Source organism: Gigantopelta aegis, chromosome 7, assembly GCF_016097555.1.
Source record: "Gigantopelta aegis isolate Gae_Host chromosome 7, Gae_host_genome, whole genome shotgun sequence".
Taxonomy (NCBI): Eukaryota; Metazoa; Mollusca; class Gastropoda; order Neomphalida; family Peltospiridae; genus Gigantopelta; species Gigantopelta aegis.
This window is the reverse complement of record NC_054705.1, coordinates 11,052,706-11,071,431: the sequence shown is the minus strand read 5'-3', so window position 1 is coordinate 11,071,431 and position 18,726 is coordinate 11,052,706. Positions and strand designations below refer to the sequence as shown.

The 18,726-nt window shown below is 34.9% G+C and overlaps 1 protein-coding gene across 1 annotated transcript in view; it reads right to left on the bottom strand.

Moving 5' to 3' along the window:
- LOC121377880 overlaps window positions 1-10,965 on the bottom strand; it is a 56,583-nt gene extending 45,618 nt beyond the window's left edge. Inside the window, exons 1-2 of the mRNA XM_041505978.1 lie at window positions 10,149-10,965; window positions 620-697 (exon numbers count right to left, since the gene is read on the bottom strand). Coding sequence (XP_041361912.1) covers window positions 620-695 — 76 coding nt within the window. The 5' untranslated portion in view covers window positions 696-697; window positions 10,149-10,965. The remainder of the gene's footprint in view (window positions 1-619; window positions 698-10,148) is intronic.
- Window positions 10,966-18,726: the final 7,761 nt, after the last annotated feature.

Sequence of the window (18,726 nt, the reverse complement as noted above, 5' to 3'; positions counted from 1 at the left end):
TAATATGTCAGTCAGAATTGAGCCAGCATTGAAATAATCAAAGCTTATGGTAACCAATGTACAAGTTACTACAAAACACAGGTCTCTTCTCACAATACATGTATGTGTTATACGAAGAATGTGAGCTAAAGACTGATCCGTTATTAGGTATTCATGAGGAAGGGTTTTACCTATCTTGGTGATTAGGTGTGCTTCAGATACAGTTATGTACACAAGTTGTTTGCAAGAGGTAATCAACTGCCACGGTTGTACTTGTGGTAATTGTTTTTTAAAGCACTTGAAATCAAGGCATAGCGGCAACTGATTTGAGGCGCTTACTTTACAGACAAAGGCGTGTCGGTCCGCTTAGCCTTACAGCACTGGGAAAACCCCCGCGTAACGTTTTTCATGATAATTTGTGATAGCAAAAAGATAATATGACATCAATTTTAAAAACATTTATGAAGCTGCATGCTGATGTCAATTAATTAAGGTCCTTCATTTGAAAATGTGGGCAGGCATGCTACCCCTAAGCTATTATAATGAATCGACATGCATGCTTCAATATACATGTACATGTACATGTAGTACAATTAGACACATTACATTACAATCTAGATGTAACAAATGAAAACTTTACCTCCATCGGATTTAACAGTAATGACAAAGATCGAAATCACCACCGTCACAGGTAAGATGAACCGTACACGGGACATACCTGAAAATAAATATAATAGGAGTTTATAGCCATTTTTTAGGGTGTTTTTTTAGTCAATCACATGTGTGTGTGTTTGCATGCCTGTGTGTATGTGCGCGTATACATGTGTGTTTGTGAGCCCACGTATGTGTGTGCGTGCATGTGTGTGTGTGTGGCTACAATGTTAAGAATTTTTTTTTCTTTAATTAACCATTTATAACGATCATTCACATTTGTTTTCTCCACATAATTTGACATTATGCAGTAATTAATTAATCTATACCTTTTACAAACTTCATTTTAAGTGATTTTTGTCCATATAACTCGAGTTTGGCTAGCCGAAAAAAAAAAGGAAACCTATTTGAAAAATAACAAACATTTTTTATGTGGAAGATATAAATGCATTTCTCAAAATAATATACATAAAACAGCAATAACGAATAATGTTAATTGTTCACAGTTTGAAAGTACGCTTTCTCTCCTGATGTATAGTCTGAATGATCAAAGGGCCACGGGTTCAACAATAATAAATTCCATTGGTCCGAAAGTTAATGGTCTAAAGGAAAACAAACTTGCAAAACCTTTGCATGCCTCCCAGCCACTTGTACATGTACACATTAAAATATAGGAAATATAGGAATTTGCATACCAAAATATAGGAGTTTTATAGGAATTTTGAGGTCAAATATAGGAGTTTTATAGGAAAAGTGGGACCGATTATCATGATTATAGGCATTATACACAGATTTTTAAAGACATTTACATTACTAATGGTATGTTCTTACCTTGCATACATGTATGTACACAAAATACCATCTACTACCTCAGCAAACAGGGTTGAAAATTAGCAGTCGCCCGGCTGCCCGTAGCTAGCAACCTTTATTGGCTATGGGCGACTATGAATTTCACAAAGGTAGTCCGTTGAGCGACCATTGATTTTAGAGTCTGGCGAATATGGTACCAGGTGAAAAATTAACGCACTGAAACTGAATCGAATGTGACAAAACACACCGCTATTGTGCTGGCGCGAACTACAAATCTGGCAACAGATAACATTATAAAACATGTTCTATATTTTGACAACGACAGACTTACCAGACTCGGCCTCAGCTTCTGAGATTTTGGTCCGAGGCTTTAAAAAAATATAGCTCAAAACATACTGCAAACACATCATGGTTTTTTGTTTGTTTTTTAAGTTGTCGGATTAATGGACTGGATACGTCATAATTATTTAGTAGACCTACATTTGTGTACTTAATTATGACGTTATTCAATGTTATGGTACAAATTAATCATATTTAATTAGCTTATATTATTCTGGGACAAAATCAAATTTTAACATGTACTTTTAACTCACACTAACAATGAATTGTTCCATTAGGCTACTACATGGATTATTTCAAAAGTCAGTTAACTGGCATGTAGGCACAAAGATAAAATTCATATAAAAACATATTAATTTATTAAATTGTAAACCCATATCATCTGAAATAATGTTTTTGGGGGTAAAACATTCAGTGTAACTAAAAACCATATATATTTATAAAACAGCATAGGATAAATCCAACACAATCTGAACGACAAAAACCACAATACGAGATCAGGGCCGTATCTCTGCACATGCAATGCAGAGTCGATTGGGTATTTGGCAAAATAGTGGATAGTTCCATGAATCTTTATCTATAGCTAGTGCCTCGTCTTCAGGAGGAAAGCCACTCCCAAGGAAATCCTTTACTGGAGAGTTCTCCATATTGAACCATCTCTCACAGGTGCACAAAGAAGACTGTCATTCCCAGACTAATATAGGGCAATTCCATGAAAAATTATACCTCTGGACTGAATTTTGTTTCACTGTTATGGCTTTATTTTTCACACAGAATTATTTATTGATAATCAATAAACCATAAAATACTCAGGTTTTAATTCAAAACTGTCTCATGTGACCTGGCGGCCAACTTTAATTTGTGCTATTTCCTCCTAAAAATAGAACCATAAATATTGCACTGAAATCTTTTTTTAAAAATGTCATTAAAATTGGATGCATTTTGTTTCTAAGATCTTAATGGTAATTCCCAAACAACACAAATTAATAAATTTGGAATAGATTTTTATGAATGAAAACTTGAACTTATAGCATGACCTCGTTGCGTCAGTTACCCTTTGAAGCTTAATTTTAATACTGACCTCCTACAGTGCTACCATATATTATATTTTTTTATATTCTCTTAGTTGTGCCATGGTTACACAACATGACAACATAATAATCTATGTGGGCACACCAAGAATTAAAATTTATTGGTAACTGATGTAACTCCCCGGTCAGTAACTTACGCAACACATTAACACATACATTATTTTCCATTGTTATATTTCTTGGAGGCATACATGTAATGTAAGATTGTGAAATGTGTTAATTCCCAAACTAGAGTGAGTGCTATAAAAAATGTAACAATAAGTTTAAGAATTTTCTTGACCTTTGCACTTGTAAGTTTTATAATTTCTTTATTATCACATCTGTGTAAAACTATATAAAAAAAAATAGATTTCAAGACCTGCAAATACTGTCACTCCTTAGAAGTTAATCTAAAGATGTCTATTTCACTAAAATAAAATAATCATGACTCAGTTAACACTGTTTTTAAATAGCAGTTTCACAAGTATCAATGCATATATACCCTTATACTTCAAGATATATATTGTATAGCTTTTGACGTCAGATGCACATAGAATTTGTTTCATTACATATAGGGCAATTCCATGAAAAATGATACCCCTGGAGTGAATTCCCCCCCCCCCCCCCCCTTAGTATACCTTTATTTTTCACATAGAATTATTTGTTAATAATCATTAAACCATAAAAAAAACTCAGGTTTTAATTCAAAACAGTGTCATGTGACCTGGTGGCCATCTTTAATTTGTGCTATTTCCTCCTAAAAATAGAACCCAATTGCACTGAAATCTTTTTTCAAAAATGTCATTAAAATTGGATGAATATGATAAAGTATTGCATTTTGTTTCTAAGATCTTAATAGTAATTCCCAAACAACACAAATTAATAAATTTGGAATAGATTTTTATGAACGAAAACTTGAACTTAATTATAGCATGACCTCGTTGCGTCAGTTACCTTTTGAAGCTTAATTTTAAGATTGCCCTCCAACAGTGCTACCATATATTATATACTTTTATATTCTCTTAGTTGTGCCATGGTTACACAACATGGCAACATAATAATCTAACTGGGCACACCAAGAATTAAAATTTAGTGGTAACTGACGTAACTCCCCCATGCAGTCAGTAACTGATGCAACACAATAACACATACATTTTTTTCCATTGTTATATTTCTTGGAGAATGTAATGTAAGATTGTGAAATGTGTTAATTCCCAAACTAGAGTGAGTGCTATAAAAAATTTAACAATAAGTTTACGAATTTTCTTGACCTTTGCACTTGTAAGTTTTATAATTTCTTTATTATTACATCTGTGTAAAACTAAAAAACTGCAAATACTGTCACTCCTTAGAAGTTAATCTAAAGATGTCTATTTCACTAAAATAAAATAATCATGACTCGGTTAACACTGTTTTTAAATAGATACATGTATGTAGATGATAGCAGTTTCACAAGCATCATTGCATATACCCTTATACTTCAAGATATATATTGTATAGCTTTTGACGTCAGATGCACATAGAATTTGTTTCATTAGATATATACTAAAACACACGCAGTTCTACCTTTAGTCTCTTTGTATTGCATTATCGATTACTTCAGAGACAATGCAAGTGAAGCTGCATACTGTTCTAGCTTCTTTTTTTTGTTTCACTGTATTAAAAAATATTATTTAATCTTTATCATTTAATGGTAACTTTTAAAGTAACTTTTATTTATACTGGACTATTTTTTTTCTCTTTAAATGTGATTTGGATTGGTATGGATTTAAAACTTAATAATATGTTTCTAATATGAATTTTAACTTTATTCGTTACATGCCAATTCATCGGTTTCCTTTCGATGCAAATGGATTATATACATGGTTATTATTCAACAAAGAACATTCTAGTTTTGACTTTGGCTATGCAGTTAAATTGGAGGGCTAGTTGAATTTGAGAAGGGCCAGTAAGATTTTTCTTCAACTGGCCCTGCTGGCGACCATGGTTTTTATGTTAATTTTCAACCCTGAACAAATATATACTAAGGCTTGCCAGAGTTGGTGCACATTCAAAGCATTTTCTGAATTTCTGACAGGCTGGCTGCCTTTCATTGCAAATATAACTCGGTAACATATTTTATTCATCAGGCATTTTGGCAAAGCAGTCGAGTCAAATATAGGAAATGAATCTCAATATAGGAGTTTTTTTTATATAGGATCCTATAAAAAATATAGGAAATATAGGTCTGGGAGGCCTGCCTTTGTATCCGCAGTTCATGAAATAATGGCAAAACGGCCACGTGTCCAATGCAAGAGAGAGAAAATGCATTCTTTACCATTCTGACCTGCTACGTCAAAGACAGTGATTGAAAATGAGAGCTAAATGACTTACTCTCGAGTGCCAAATAAAAGTACACCTACGTTTATTAAATTTGTGAAAAAATGTTGGTGTCTACGCTTATTCAGCACCCTACGTTTAATTACATCTAAAAAAAATGTAACCCCCTACATTAATTCGGCACCCATCGCTTATTACAATTCTTAATTTATCAAATGCTTACACATAGCCTCTATTAGGGGTACCGATTTTCCGCGATCACGGAATAGCGGACGGAATTGCAAATCTTAAACGGAATTTACAATTTTCCGAGTTGTCAAATAAAATGCCAGCTTTTGTGGTCAGATAATACATTTATTTATTTATTAATATACATACATTGTTTTTCTGCTTAATTGATCATTTGAACCATTAAGGCACAACAAAGTATGTTACTCTACAACAAAATGTAAACACATTTCCGAACATTGTTGGCCGCCATTTTGTTTTTATCGCTCGGCTCAGTTCAGTTTTATTCGGTTGAGTAAATTCCTAGGATGCGTTCGATTGAGTGCTCGCCTGTAAATCGATGCAACAGTTCATGCAAGCACTTTATATCAATGAATCAATTACACTTCACCTTTTCACCAAACATTGAAGACGGGGGTACCGAATTCTTAAAGGTAAATATATGACTTTTTGTTAAGCTATGTATTAGAGTAGATAAAGTACAGTTCCTTTAGGATAAGGGGAACTGGCCCAAACTTTATCTACATTCTTTCCTCTTTTTATATATATTTTTTTGCATTACAATACACATGTATATTCCACTCATTTTAATTACAAATTCCACTCAACCTTTTTATTTTCACTTGCAAATAGTTTATTAGAAATTAGCGAGAAAAATTAGGCAGAGTTACATCCCCTAACCGCATTCCAGTTCCGGCGCGTTCCGCTAACAGCTGGTATGGCCGATGACCACAGTTGTTTGTGAATCTTCAGCTGAGATTTATGCATGCCAATCTAATTAAAATTAGCTCCACTATTACATGTGGATCTAACACCAGTCAGTTGGAGCTCATGTCCACCAATCAAAACCTTACTTGCAGAATCCTGCCAGTGATTTAAAACTAACAACACTGCATAGTCCCCAATGTCCAGGTAACATTTCGTCTGTAAATAATAATTTAAATATTGACCAGTCACACTTCGCCTTTTATAACGTTATTTGGAAGCATACAAATTCTAAAAATATCGGGCGTGTCTATTTTAGTGGCCTCAGTACAGCGAACCATACGAATACGTACAGGATGGGTTATCAGTCTTCAATTTTACATTAAAAATTATTTATTTATTTATAAAAAACCCAAACCTAAATCAATCTTCAGTTTTAACATTACAAATTAATTATTTTATAAAATAAAACATGTTTTGAAGGCATTCGTAATTCACACGAAACATGTCGTATACCCTCAGGATAATTTGGAATGTTTCCAAATTATTTTTAAATCACTGGCAGGATTCTGCAAGTAAGGTTTTGATTGGTGGACATGAGCTCCAACTGGCTGGTGCTAATTTTAATTAGATTGTATGCATGCCAGCCCCTGGCATCATAAGTGTCCCCACCTATGCTTTAAAAATAAAGAATGATACAGGTAAAAATTAAGTTGATGAAATTACGTTTTGTTATAATTGACCATGTGTTAAATATAGGAGATGATGCAGTCTCTGTGTATATCCCTACACCCACCTGTCATCCTCGTCCTCTGCCGCTAATAAAGCTGGTCTGACCCACATCACTAACTAATGACCGCCGGTAGTAGGGGTGCATAGTAGGTGGTTACAAGTGCCTCTTAACAATGCCAGAAGTAACTACTGAACACTCCCCGAAGTAGTCAGACTAAGCCCACAGCTAAAAGCTGATGGGGAACAGGTGTGTGGCACAGATAGTCACAAGAGACAAGCACCTGTCGCGGTTGGAGACAAGGACTGGGATGTGGAGGTGGACAGCGAAAGAAGTTGAAAGATAGGAAGAGTTGCCAGATCGGGAAGAAATGAGATGGAATTCAAAGGAGAGAAAGGAAAGGGGGCACTGGGATAAAAAAAAAAAAAAATAAAAAAAAAAAATATTGGAGATGAATCTAGCAAGCTGTCATCCAACCTGATTGTTTTGGTTTTCTTGCATGGAACTTTTGGATTTTTTTTCAAAGCTGCAATCTCGCCTCACATTAATTATCATAATTTCATTTAGATGTACAAACACACTTACAGTTTTAACTAATTGTGTGTGACAGTGACACAGTTATAACAGTTAGATAATAGAAACATATGTTTATAGTGAACACATTTTTTCATTTTTCATACTATGGAATTTACTACAAGTTATTTATTTCTGAGCCGCTTGTTTTTTAAATTACATGTACACATGTACACACAACAATAGTATATTTTTTTTATTTCCAAAACACTTATTTTTATTTTTACGTCAAACCAAACTGTTTTCATTACTAGTAAATTTTTACAGTTTAGCTAAATTTCCAGACCCTATGCTAATTCCACACTCTACTCTTATTGGGTTTTTTATTTTAATTTCTACACCCTATGCTAATTCCGCACCCTACTTTTAATTGATTTTAGAAAATTTTCCAGACCCTATGCTTATATTCAGCCCCTATGTTTATTAGGCACAATAATGTATGAATGGTGGTACTTTAAAATCTTTAAAAGAGAGAGAGAGAGAGAGAGAGAGAGAGAGAGAGAGAGAGAGAGGAGAGAGGAGAGAGAGAGAGAGAGAGAGAGAGAGAGAGAGAAATGAAAGAATGAATGAATGTTTAACGACACCCCAGCACGAAAAATACATCGGCTATTGGGTGTCAAACTATGGTAATGCAAATAAATAAAGTGATGATCAACATCAATATAAAAATTCAAGGTTTAAACAAAAACAGTGTAAAGAACTGTGCAAAAATACAAATACAAATATCACAGAATTTTACGGACACCGAATTTTACTCTAAACTTCAATTTGTGCTGTATTGGCCATTCTCAAAGAGAATGTTACACCCCTGCACCACGGTGAGGTTACAGCACGCGCAGGGGCGAGAGAGAGAGAGAGACACACACACACACACAGAGAGAGCACAAGAGCACATTGATTTCTAAATTAATTATTTTATATATTTCGGAGGTTTTCACCCCTCTTGAAGAGTATTCCATAAAAAAGTAAAATGTCAGAGGGCAACAAACTGCATGTATTTTGCCAAATGCGATCTCAACAAAGTCCATATTGGTGACATCGTTACAGTCTCATACATGTATATGTGGAATCTGTGTAACACTAAAACAATTTCACAACTTGTGTCTGGACAAATATAACGGTAATTAAACAGAGGAGAATAATTTATCATAGTTGTTAACAATTTGGTTCAGACTTTAGGTATCGGCATTTGCAACTTTTAATAATAATAATAATAAATAATAAATTTGTATTAATAATAATTATTATTTGATAAAATTAAACTTGTCCGCAGTTGAACAACTACGTAAACCACACTAGTTAAATTGCGGACAGCAAAATAAGTACGCTGCAGGGATGATCTATTCTAAAACAAATATTTATTTTATAATAAACTCATTTTTATTTATTTCAACGGAGTTAAAAATAACATTTGGATCAATGCGGTTTGAATGGCTCAAGACAAAAACTTGGGATCGGAAAATAACTAAAACCTAATTGCATATAATTACTGTATTACTCCGTATTTCAACAGAAATTGATAAAAGATAATTTTAGAGACTTACTAGTTTAATTGCTTATATTCTGTAACAAAATAAATGTTTAAAATGCTGTAGATTAAAAGAAAATTGTATACATTGACCATGTCCGCATTTTACCAATGTATGTCCACATTTTACAGATGTATGTCCACATTTTACAGATGTATGTCCGCATTTCGCCTCCTTTGACCATTCTTACTTTATTATAATTTACAGTAACAAAACAGAATTTACCCAATGGCTGATTGTGATGTACAGTGACAGGAAAAACAGCCAATCCAGTTCATTTAAATTTTAGGTAGGCATTATTGTGCAGTGTCCAGTTAGCAAGTGACAAGTACAGTGGAAGCCAAGAGTGTCCGCAATTACCCGAACCTCCCCTACCCCCTATCAACTGCGGTTTAATTCAGCACACACATTGTAAATATTCCATTTCATAGCGCTATACCCCAAAAAAAAATTTCCAGCAAAAACACTGGAGTTGGATTTTTTTAGAAATTATTATTAAAAAAAGAAGAAAGACACACTCAACATATTTTATTTACGGTTATATGGCATCAAACATATGGTTAAGGATCACATAGCTAATCAGAGGAAACCCGCTATCGGCACTTCATCGGCTACTCTTTTCGATTAGCAGCAAGGGATCTTTTATATGCACTATTCTACATACAAGGTAGTACATACCACAGCCTTTGATATACCAGTCGTGGTGTACTGGCTAGAGTGAGAAATAGCCCAATGGGACCCACCGACGGCGATCTAGCGCTGTACCAATGGGCTACGTCCCGCCCTATTATTATTAATTTGCCTGTTAAATCTGCAGTTTTAATCACATTTAAAGTTTAGACTGTACACATTTCAGACTGACCAAGTTCGCGCATCGCATTGTTGGCCAACATTAAATCTCACATTCCCTTGACGTCTGCATTATTCTATGTGGAGAAGGCTATGGATAATCTTTACCATTTATTTATTATTTTGTCCCTATTATTGTGCAAAACTCAACGAATATACTTTCAAAGTTGTCCGACTCACCATCGTGCCAACGATCTCAACACAAATTACAGCACTTCACTCTGACACTGTCTTCTGCAACAATATGGCGCCTTGCTGTAGCGCTGTTATTTCTATCACCTCTGATGAAAAATGGCTGTGACATTTTAATGAAATATGTAAAGTAATAATTTTTCTTTTAAAAACAAACATAACAAAAACAACTACCTGTGGATTGTGTTCGACGCTATGGTGTCACAAAATGTTGCTTGAAACACATTTCTCAGCTACGTTGAGTCATGTCAAGAAACAAAAACGAACTTTAACGCTATGACGTAACATATGATGACAAGCCTTACGTTTCTAAACGCGGACGTTCGCAGAAGAACTAGTTCTTGTTGATAATATGTTCAACCGTTTAACGAAAACACGCTGTAAATTAAACTTAAAGCATTTCGTCCATTAAATTTTATAAGGATGTATTTTTTATTATTATCTTCTCTTTTTTTTTTCCTTTTTTTTTTTTTAAAAGGTACTAATCATTTCAAGACCTTAATTTTGTACTGTCATAGGTCAATTTTTATTGTTTTGGTCAACAATTTTGGAAAACGTTTTCATCTCAAAATACCGTTGCATAGACCAAGAAAACGCCCGCCACGAACGCCCGCATTAAGAAGTGTAGGGTAGGGGTGGGGAATGTAGTTCTATTGTCCGAATTAAACGAAAATGCCCTAATATGGATAACAACGTTTAAATTCATTATTATCATTACTGCCAAACAGTCATATAGGGTTGCAAACGGATTAGGCTACTACGAATTTTTGCATAGATTACAACTAATATTGACGGTCAAATGATGGAAATACATGGTGAAAAGGTCTCAGGTTAGCACATTTTGCCCGAATATCTGTATCAGTTTTGCCCGAATTTGACGTTTTGCTCCAGCACTAGGTGGCAGTTGACCCTCCACCCCGTCCCCTGTCTTGTACGCTTATGAAATACAGTACAACACTGATAAACAATATTTCCATTATCACAACACATTAGCCGGGAATGATAAAAATTGATGTCCCAGACATAACTGAACATCAGTCATTGGCCCAGGCTTAGATCTCTTTGGATAAAAATGCCACACAAGATGACATAGTGTATGCTGGAGAAGCCATCCTAGCATGTCCATACAATGGTACAGCAGGGGTCGAAACATCAAAAGAGAGTATGAGCAGTTCCATCCTGTCGATGGGTTCGACCGAATCTCCCCCCCCCCCCCCCCCCCCCCCCCCCGAAATCGCTTTTTTTATAATTTAATATATCTGACATTGACATCTGACATTATTATATTTACTCAACATAGAAATATATGCCCAATATCTCTGCAATCTATTTTGGAACCCCCCTTTTCAAAACTCAACATAGAAATATATGCCCAAAATCTCTGCAATCTATTTTGGAACCCCCCTTTTCAAAATCCTATGTACGCCCATGTCCACTGGGTGTGAAGACTGTTGAGGCAACTAAGCCAATTTTGTTTGTTGCAATAGCAGAAAACAATAATACATTACCAAAAAAGTCCAACAAGTTTGCTCATTTTAAAGTTTTGATTGCCAAAAACCTTCAAGAAACATATTCGGTTGCCACAAATTGGATTAGCTGCCTCAAGTCTTGACACCCAGTGGAACAGTTGAGACCAACGTTTTGACAGGAACTGCTCATACTGTCACATTTATCTTGAAGTTACATTACACTTGATGTTTCAACTCCTGCTGTACCGTTGTATAGAGGGTGCATGGCTGGGGTTTTTTAGGGGCGGGACGTAGCCCAGTGGTAAAGCGTTCGCTTGATGCACGGTTGGTCTAGGATTGATCCCCGTCGGTGGGCCCATTTAACTATTTCTCGCTCCAGCCAGTGCACCACGACTGGTATATCAAAGGCTGTGGTATGTGTTATCCTGTCTGTGGGATGGTGCATATAAAAGATCCATTGCTGCTAATCGAAAAGAGTAGCTCATGAAGTGGCGACAGCGGGTTTCCTCTGTCAATATCTGTGTGGTACTTAACCAGATTTCCGACGCCATATAATCGTAAATGAAATGTGTTGAGTGCGTCGTTAAATAAAACATTTCCTTCAAGAAACATATTCAGTTCTCAACTGGCTTTCTTAATTCTCCGTTTCAGTATTGTTGTGTAGTATATTCCTGTATACCCAAACTAAATACACGTTTCTTAGCATTTGATGTAATCGAAGACTTCACATTGAAACCAAATTATTTGATAATTATAGGTTACTTTGGTAGCCATTCTGAATTTAAGTGTGGGAAGAAAAAACAAAACAAATAAGCTCACATTGTGTTTAATTGCCTTTGATAATATTATTAACAATAATTCAACATTTAAAATATGTATAAAATAAAAATTTCAAGTCAACATCTTGTCAAATGAAGTATTATGGTGGCCATCTTGAAAAAGTAAACTTCGCCTGCAAAAATGTTTTCAGACTTAGTATATTATTCTGGAGACCATTTTAATAACAAAACTGAAGCAAAACCTTTTGTTGCAATTTGTGGTGGGTTCATTATTATTTTGACCACACTACATGGCCGTTTATGGCACCATATATAGAGTCGAATGGGCATTTGACAAACTTTGGTTGATTCCATGAATTTCTATCTCTGTTCTAGCTAAATTCACAAAAATGCTGATAGTAATTTAATGTCAGCTTAACAAAGCATTTAATAATAATAATAATAATAATAATAATAATAATGTGGGAGTTTGGGTGGCGGGTCGCGGTCGGCACTAACTTTTTGTTTCGATGCATTATTTTATTTATGTATTTATTTATTTATTATGTTTAATTATTGTTAAAATAAAGGTAAAAATACACAGAAAAAATATTACCAAAATAAGAGTGGAACATTGTTTATTTTGAAATATCATTGGTGAAAAACACAGTGCTACAACTGGCAACATCTGAAGGACTAATACACGTGCACTCTCCACTGCAGATACAATCACTTTGGGTGGACCATGGAAGCAATCACGACTCTACCTTGCGCAGAGATGCGATTTTGATCAGGGAATACAGTTTTGTCATTTAAGTCTCACTACACAGTTCACTTCCGGGTGAGACTTCATTCATTACGGTCCACTATAGTTCCTAATTGTGACAAATGTTGCGGTTCACATATTCTCTTTTAGGAATTGGGGAAAAACTAAAACACTATGTATGTTTAATTGTAAACCTTCTGACTGTATTTTGCCCATGTTATTTTGTTACATTATACATGTAGCAGTCTTATATATATTGGTTTAAAAAGTAATGTAAAATACTGTAAAACATTTTTCAAATGTTTATTTAACGATTAAAGTAGGCTGACATTTAACGTATTCAAATAATTCAATGGTTTGAAGTAACTTCTTTTCTTAGGGAGAGACCTTAATATAGGCATCACCTGTTGGTCAATCCCAAACGTTAAACGTTAATAAATATTGTTTCAAAAACTTCTTTTTTATTATTATTATTATTATTTTTATTATTATTATTATTGTCCCCAGCTCATTTTGACGATGCCAGGGTTGGGGTGCCCTGATTCATCGCCTCACAGAATATGAATTACATTATACACGCAAAATACTGGGAGTACATACACATTGTGGTGGTATGCTGATTATAGTAATAGTAATACTTATACAAATAATGTAGATGGTAATATATTTAATAGTAATGCATATGTACATGTAGATAGTAGTATTTATAACACATTATAAATGGCTAGTTAATAGATATATATTTAAATAGGCTGGTTGATGCAATGGGGACATAAAATAAATATATAAGTTAAGAAAGAAAGATTGTTAAAAAGAAAAGTTATAGTAGTTAATTATAGTGATAAGTAATAATGTCAAAATTCACGTCAAGCGCTCGCTTGATAATTGTTTCTATTTTCTTCCATCAAATTACTTTCTTGGCTGAAGAGTCGTTTCCATGGTGGTTTTACACTCCTCATATTTACAGTTTTTAAAAATGATATATTTTTCTATTTCGTATTTATTTTGCAAAAAGTTTTGAGCAGCTATTATATTTATTCCATTTTGAAGTAACTTGTTATTTTTATTACTAACTGATAAAACAACCGTACATGTTCTATTCTTACAATACAATACAATCTTTATTGCAACCTTTTAATGTAAACATTGGTTAATGGGACATTTTACAATTGAAAACATACATTTGAAATATTTATAATACCATTGGCAACTGACATCTAATGAGCGGTCCGGGTAAGATTTTACCGTTTTATAAAAGGTTTTACAAACAGTAACAACTAGTGAGATCATAAATTCCAAACGGTCAAGTTAATACTTTGAAATCACACTTTATTATTTTAATAGAAAGCAACATGACGAAACAATTTACTTATAGTAAACCGTAGAGCACAAATCCAAGAATTACCATCTATTGTACAACAACGACAACAACAACAACAACAAACAACAACAACAAACATTATAAAGACTGTACAAGTAGTTGCTAGTATTCACAATTCACAGGTCACCTTTCTTAAGCGGTCACCTTTCTTAAGCGGCCACATTAAAAAGCATCCATTAATTAATATATGGTAAAACGAAAGAGAAAAACAGCATGCTTTCTTTAGCGTGTCTATCTCTGTGTTGGGGGGGGGGGGGGGGGGGGGGGGGCGACTTTGTTAAACCAGTCACGTCATAAATGCTTGTAGTCTTTAGTTAGTATACAAAATGCAAATATATTTTGTGATTTGTAGTGTAGAATCCACGAAACTGTTTTTAAAAAGTTAATATGTCTGCTTCAGGTTTTGAAATACCAATAACACATTTTGCAAATCGTCTGCCAAGGTAGAAACGCATCCTTGGTCAGACTTATTCACGTTGAAACAGATTTTGTTCACGTGCTGAAAAAAAGAATACATTATATATTACATTGACGTCTAAAATTAAACTAAGATGGGAACTCCATGTCATACAATAGCCTGCATAAATACTAGATATTAGGAGTTAAATGGTAATTCTACCATGACTTTGGAAAATATTCGATTCTCATTAGCTACACACCTTAAATTAGAGGTGTTAAATTTACGATAACCACCTCTGATTTAATTAGGCCGCTTTACTCGCGTAGGAATATGAATAGGTGCTTATCAACAAAGAATCAAGATTACAGCTACGTTTGACATCGAAACGCTGGTGGATATTTTTGATCCAGAAAGAGAAATAAATTCTGAATGGTTCGAGGACGACATGGAACCCAGCTATGGGGAACACAGCGGAACAAGCGAAGAACAGAAAGGAAGTTAGTGCACAGATTGTATGTTTACAAGACTTAAGAGTGTACAGAACTGTAGCAGACGATAGAATTATAGGAGATAAACACCAGCTGACCGTGACAGAAAATAGTTTGTATATTTATTTATTCTTGTTCATGAATTGTCCTTTTTAACCATTGATTAAATGTGTCCGAAGTTCTGTAGGTGTATGTTTTTATGTAATTGTCAACAGTGCGTTAGCGTTTAAAGGCTGACCCAAACCCAAAAAAGATGGCCGTGTCTAGCCAGTTCACTACGTTTTGCTCCACGGATTAAAAATAGTTCCAACATTGAACACGTTTTTAGCGTTCGATCTGAAATGTCAATTAGCAGTGTTAAATGCACGATAAACTGCCTCCAATCTGACGTCAAATGATGTTTATCTTCTAATTCAGTCTCTAAATTTCATACTCTTAGAGGGGACTGGATAGGTAACATTGGGACATTACACCCTTTGTAACTTTACGTTCTGCAAGCCATAACCAAACTATTTATAGCATTATCTATAGCACAAATGTTTGGGTTTTTCCCCCAATCGATGAAACAAAAAGAAAAAAGTGTTTTTGTTATGGTGTGATATTTATGAATCAGTATGAAATGCATTGATCCATCACACCTCATTCGTTTCATTTCAACTTATTTTCGTGCTTATATCCAATTAAGGTTCAAGCACGCTGTCCTGGGCACACACCTCAGCTATCTGGGCTGTATATCCAGGACAGTGAGTTAGTGGTTAGTGAGAGAGAGAAGAGGGTGTAGTGGTCTTACACCTACCCATTGAGTCGTTAAAACTCATTCCTCTGGGTGGGAGCCGGTACCAGGCTGCGACCCCAGTACCTACCAGCCTTATGTCCGACGGCTTAACCACGACACCACCGAGGACGGTATCACACCCCAGTGTAGCACTCCGAGACTGTATTACCTTTGGCTTTGCATTTTGTATGACACTGAGATTTTTAATGGTAACAAGCCAATCTCCCATATATCCTACTATCTGCAGTTGGTGGGCAGTTATTTAATGAGTCAGTGTGCATTTAAAACGGCCTGCAGGGAGCCGGACGTAGCTCAGTGGTATTGTGTTCACCAGATATGCTGTCGTTCTAGGATTGATCCCGTCTGTTGGCCCATTTGGCTATTTCTCGTTCCAGCCAGTGCACCACGACTGGTATATCAAAAGCCGTGGTATGTGCTATCCTGTCTGTAGGATGGTCCATATAAAAGATGTGTTGCTTCTAAAGGAAAAATGTGGCGAGTTTCCTCGCTAAGGCTATTTGACAGAATTTCCAAATGTTTGCCATCTAATACCCGTTGATTAATAAATCAATGCGCTCTAGTGGTGTCGTTAAACAAAACAAAACTTTTATATTTTATTTATCACTTTGTATGTGGATGTTCCGTGTACGACTACAATTAGATTGGATATTACAAATGTTTGGTACCTATTGTTTGTATATGTCTTAAAATAACTTAAAATTAATTGTACAATAGGTTATAATTGTTTACTTCTAAGACACCTAGAAACAATTAACGTGTTAAAATTTAAGTATGTATACGGGGTATTATGTTCATTGTAACGGACCATTCAAATATTACGTAATCCACGTGTGTGGGTGTGTGCATGGCCAATCTCTTATGTGACTTACATGGGATGTGTAGGTGTAGAGAAAAACGTTATGTAACTCTCTTTTTGACTAAAATATATTTTTCATGAATGCTCCTTGTCACAACTACAGTATTATAGCTATTGTTAGACATATACACACAATAACATGTTAAAATGTGTACTTTTCCAGACCATAAAGCAATACGTCATGATAAATGTCATTATTGTTTTTATAGCCATTGCATATAAATACATTGTTTGTATGAGCAATGGATGTGTTAAATGGATATATATATATATATATATATATATATATATATATATATATATATATATATATACTGTAGATCCGGAAATTAATGCGATCATAATATTAATGCGAAAAATGCGAGTTCGTGTTATTCGCATTAATAATATGACGCATTTATTTCTATGTTTTGTCTATGTATCCCACGTTATTAAAACAAAACAAACAAAGATTAAAATTCTAACATATAACACAACTGGAAAACGATTCATTGTAGGCAAGTCTGACTAATCGTTGACTAGTCCAGCAAGCTATGTGTCACACTTTTAAAACAAAGATTAAAATTCTAATACATTTATAAAACAGCTGGAGCACAATTCATTGTAGACGAGACATACTAATTGTACAATAATCTAACAAGATGCCAGCCACGCGTAATAATTGCAGGGTGTTTGGCCATCCTATCAAAAGCCGACACGATACATCGCGTGTGAATGGGTGTTACGCTAATCCTTAGGTCGACCGTTTCTTTGAGTTCACTGCAACTTAGTTGGGCGAATTGTTCTTTTGTTATGACTTTGAAATATGTCTACATTCTTAGGAAGATACAGTTGTAATGGTACATATATGCTAATGTTTAATCAGATTTATGTAACCATACCCGTTACGTAATTGAACGCTGCAAAATATGCTTGGAGTTGGTCTCACCAAAAACACTAAGGACTAAACAGGTTAACTGATGTGTACACAGATATCTTAGTAAGTTGATCTCATTGAAGACAACTGTAACTTGGATTGAACCAAAAAGTACACGGACGTGTGTTGCTAGGAAGGTAATATTTTAAAGGGAGGCCACTCGCATTAATTTCATGTCGCATTTTAGTCTGCCCACCGTCACTCGCATTAATTTAGGAACGCGTTAATTTCAAGATCTACAGTATATATGTACATACATACATACATACATACATATAAATATATATCTATATATATATATATATATATATATATATATATGTGTGTGTGTGTGTGTGTGTGTGTGTGTGTGTGTGTGTGTGTGTGATAAAATATGTAGGTTTGGCACAGATAATGATCCTATTTTCATACATAATTTTGCTATAATCAAACCTTGTTTAGACATCCAACAAAAATGTTTTTTCCAGTAAGTGGGTCATGGTTTCCAACAGCTTCATATACGACTGGCAAAGCTTCAATAACTGCTGCCAGAGTAGCAAGTGCTTCCGACGCCGAGACACTTCGCAGATATATCTTCAGTTGCTGCATGTCCTCTTCTGGGTATCCAACAAACACGGACATCTGGCTCTGGGTCTTTGACGAGCTGTCATCACCAGGACCTTGATTCTGACCTGAATGTAAGAAAGAAATGATTTATTTAACGACGCACTCAACTGTAGCGAGTTTGCTCTAGACTTCTATTCGTGTCAAAAATTATCAGATGTTTGAAGGAAGAAGGAAGAAAATGTTTTATTTAACGACGCACTCAACACATGTTATTTACGGTTATATGGCGTCAGACATATGATTGAGGACCACACATATATATAGAGAGGAAACTTCATGAGCTGGCTACTTTTTTCGCTTAGCCGCAAGGGATCTT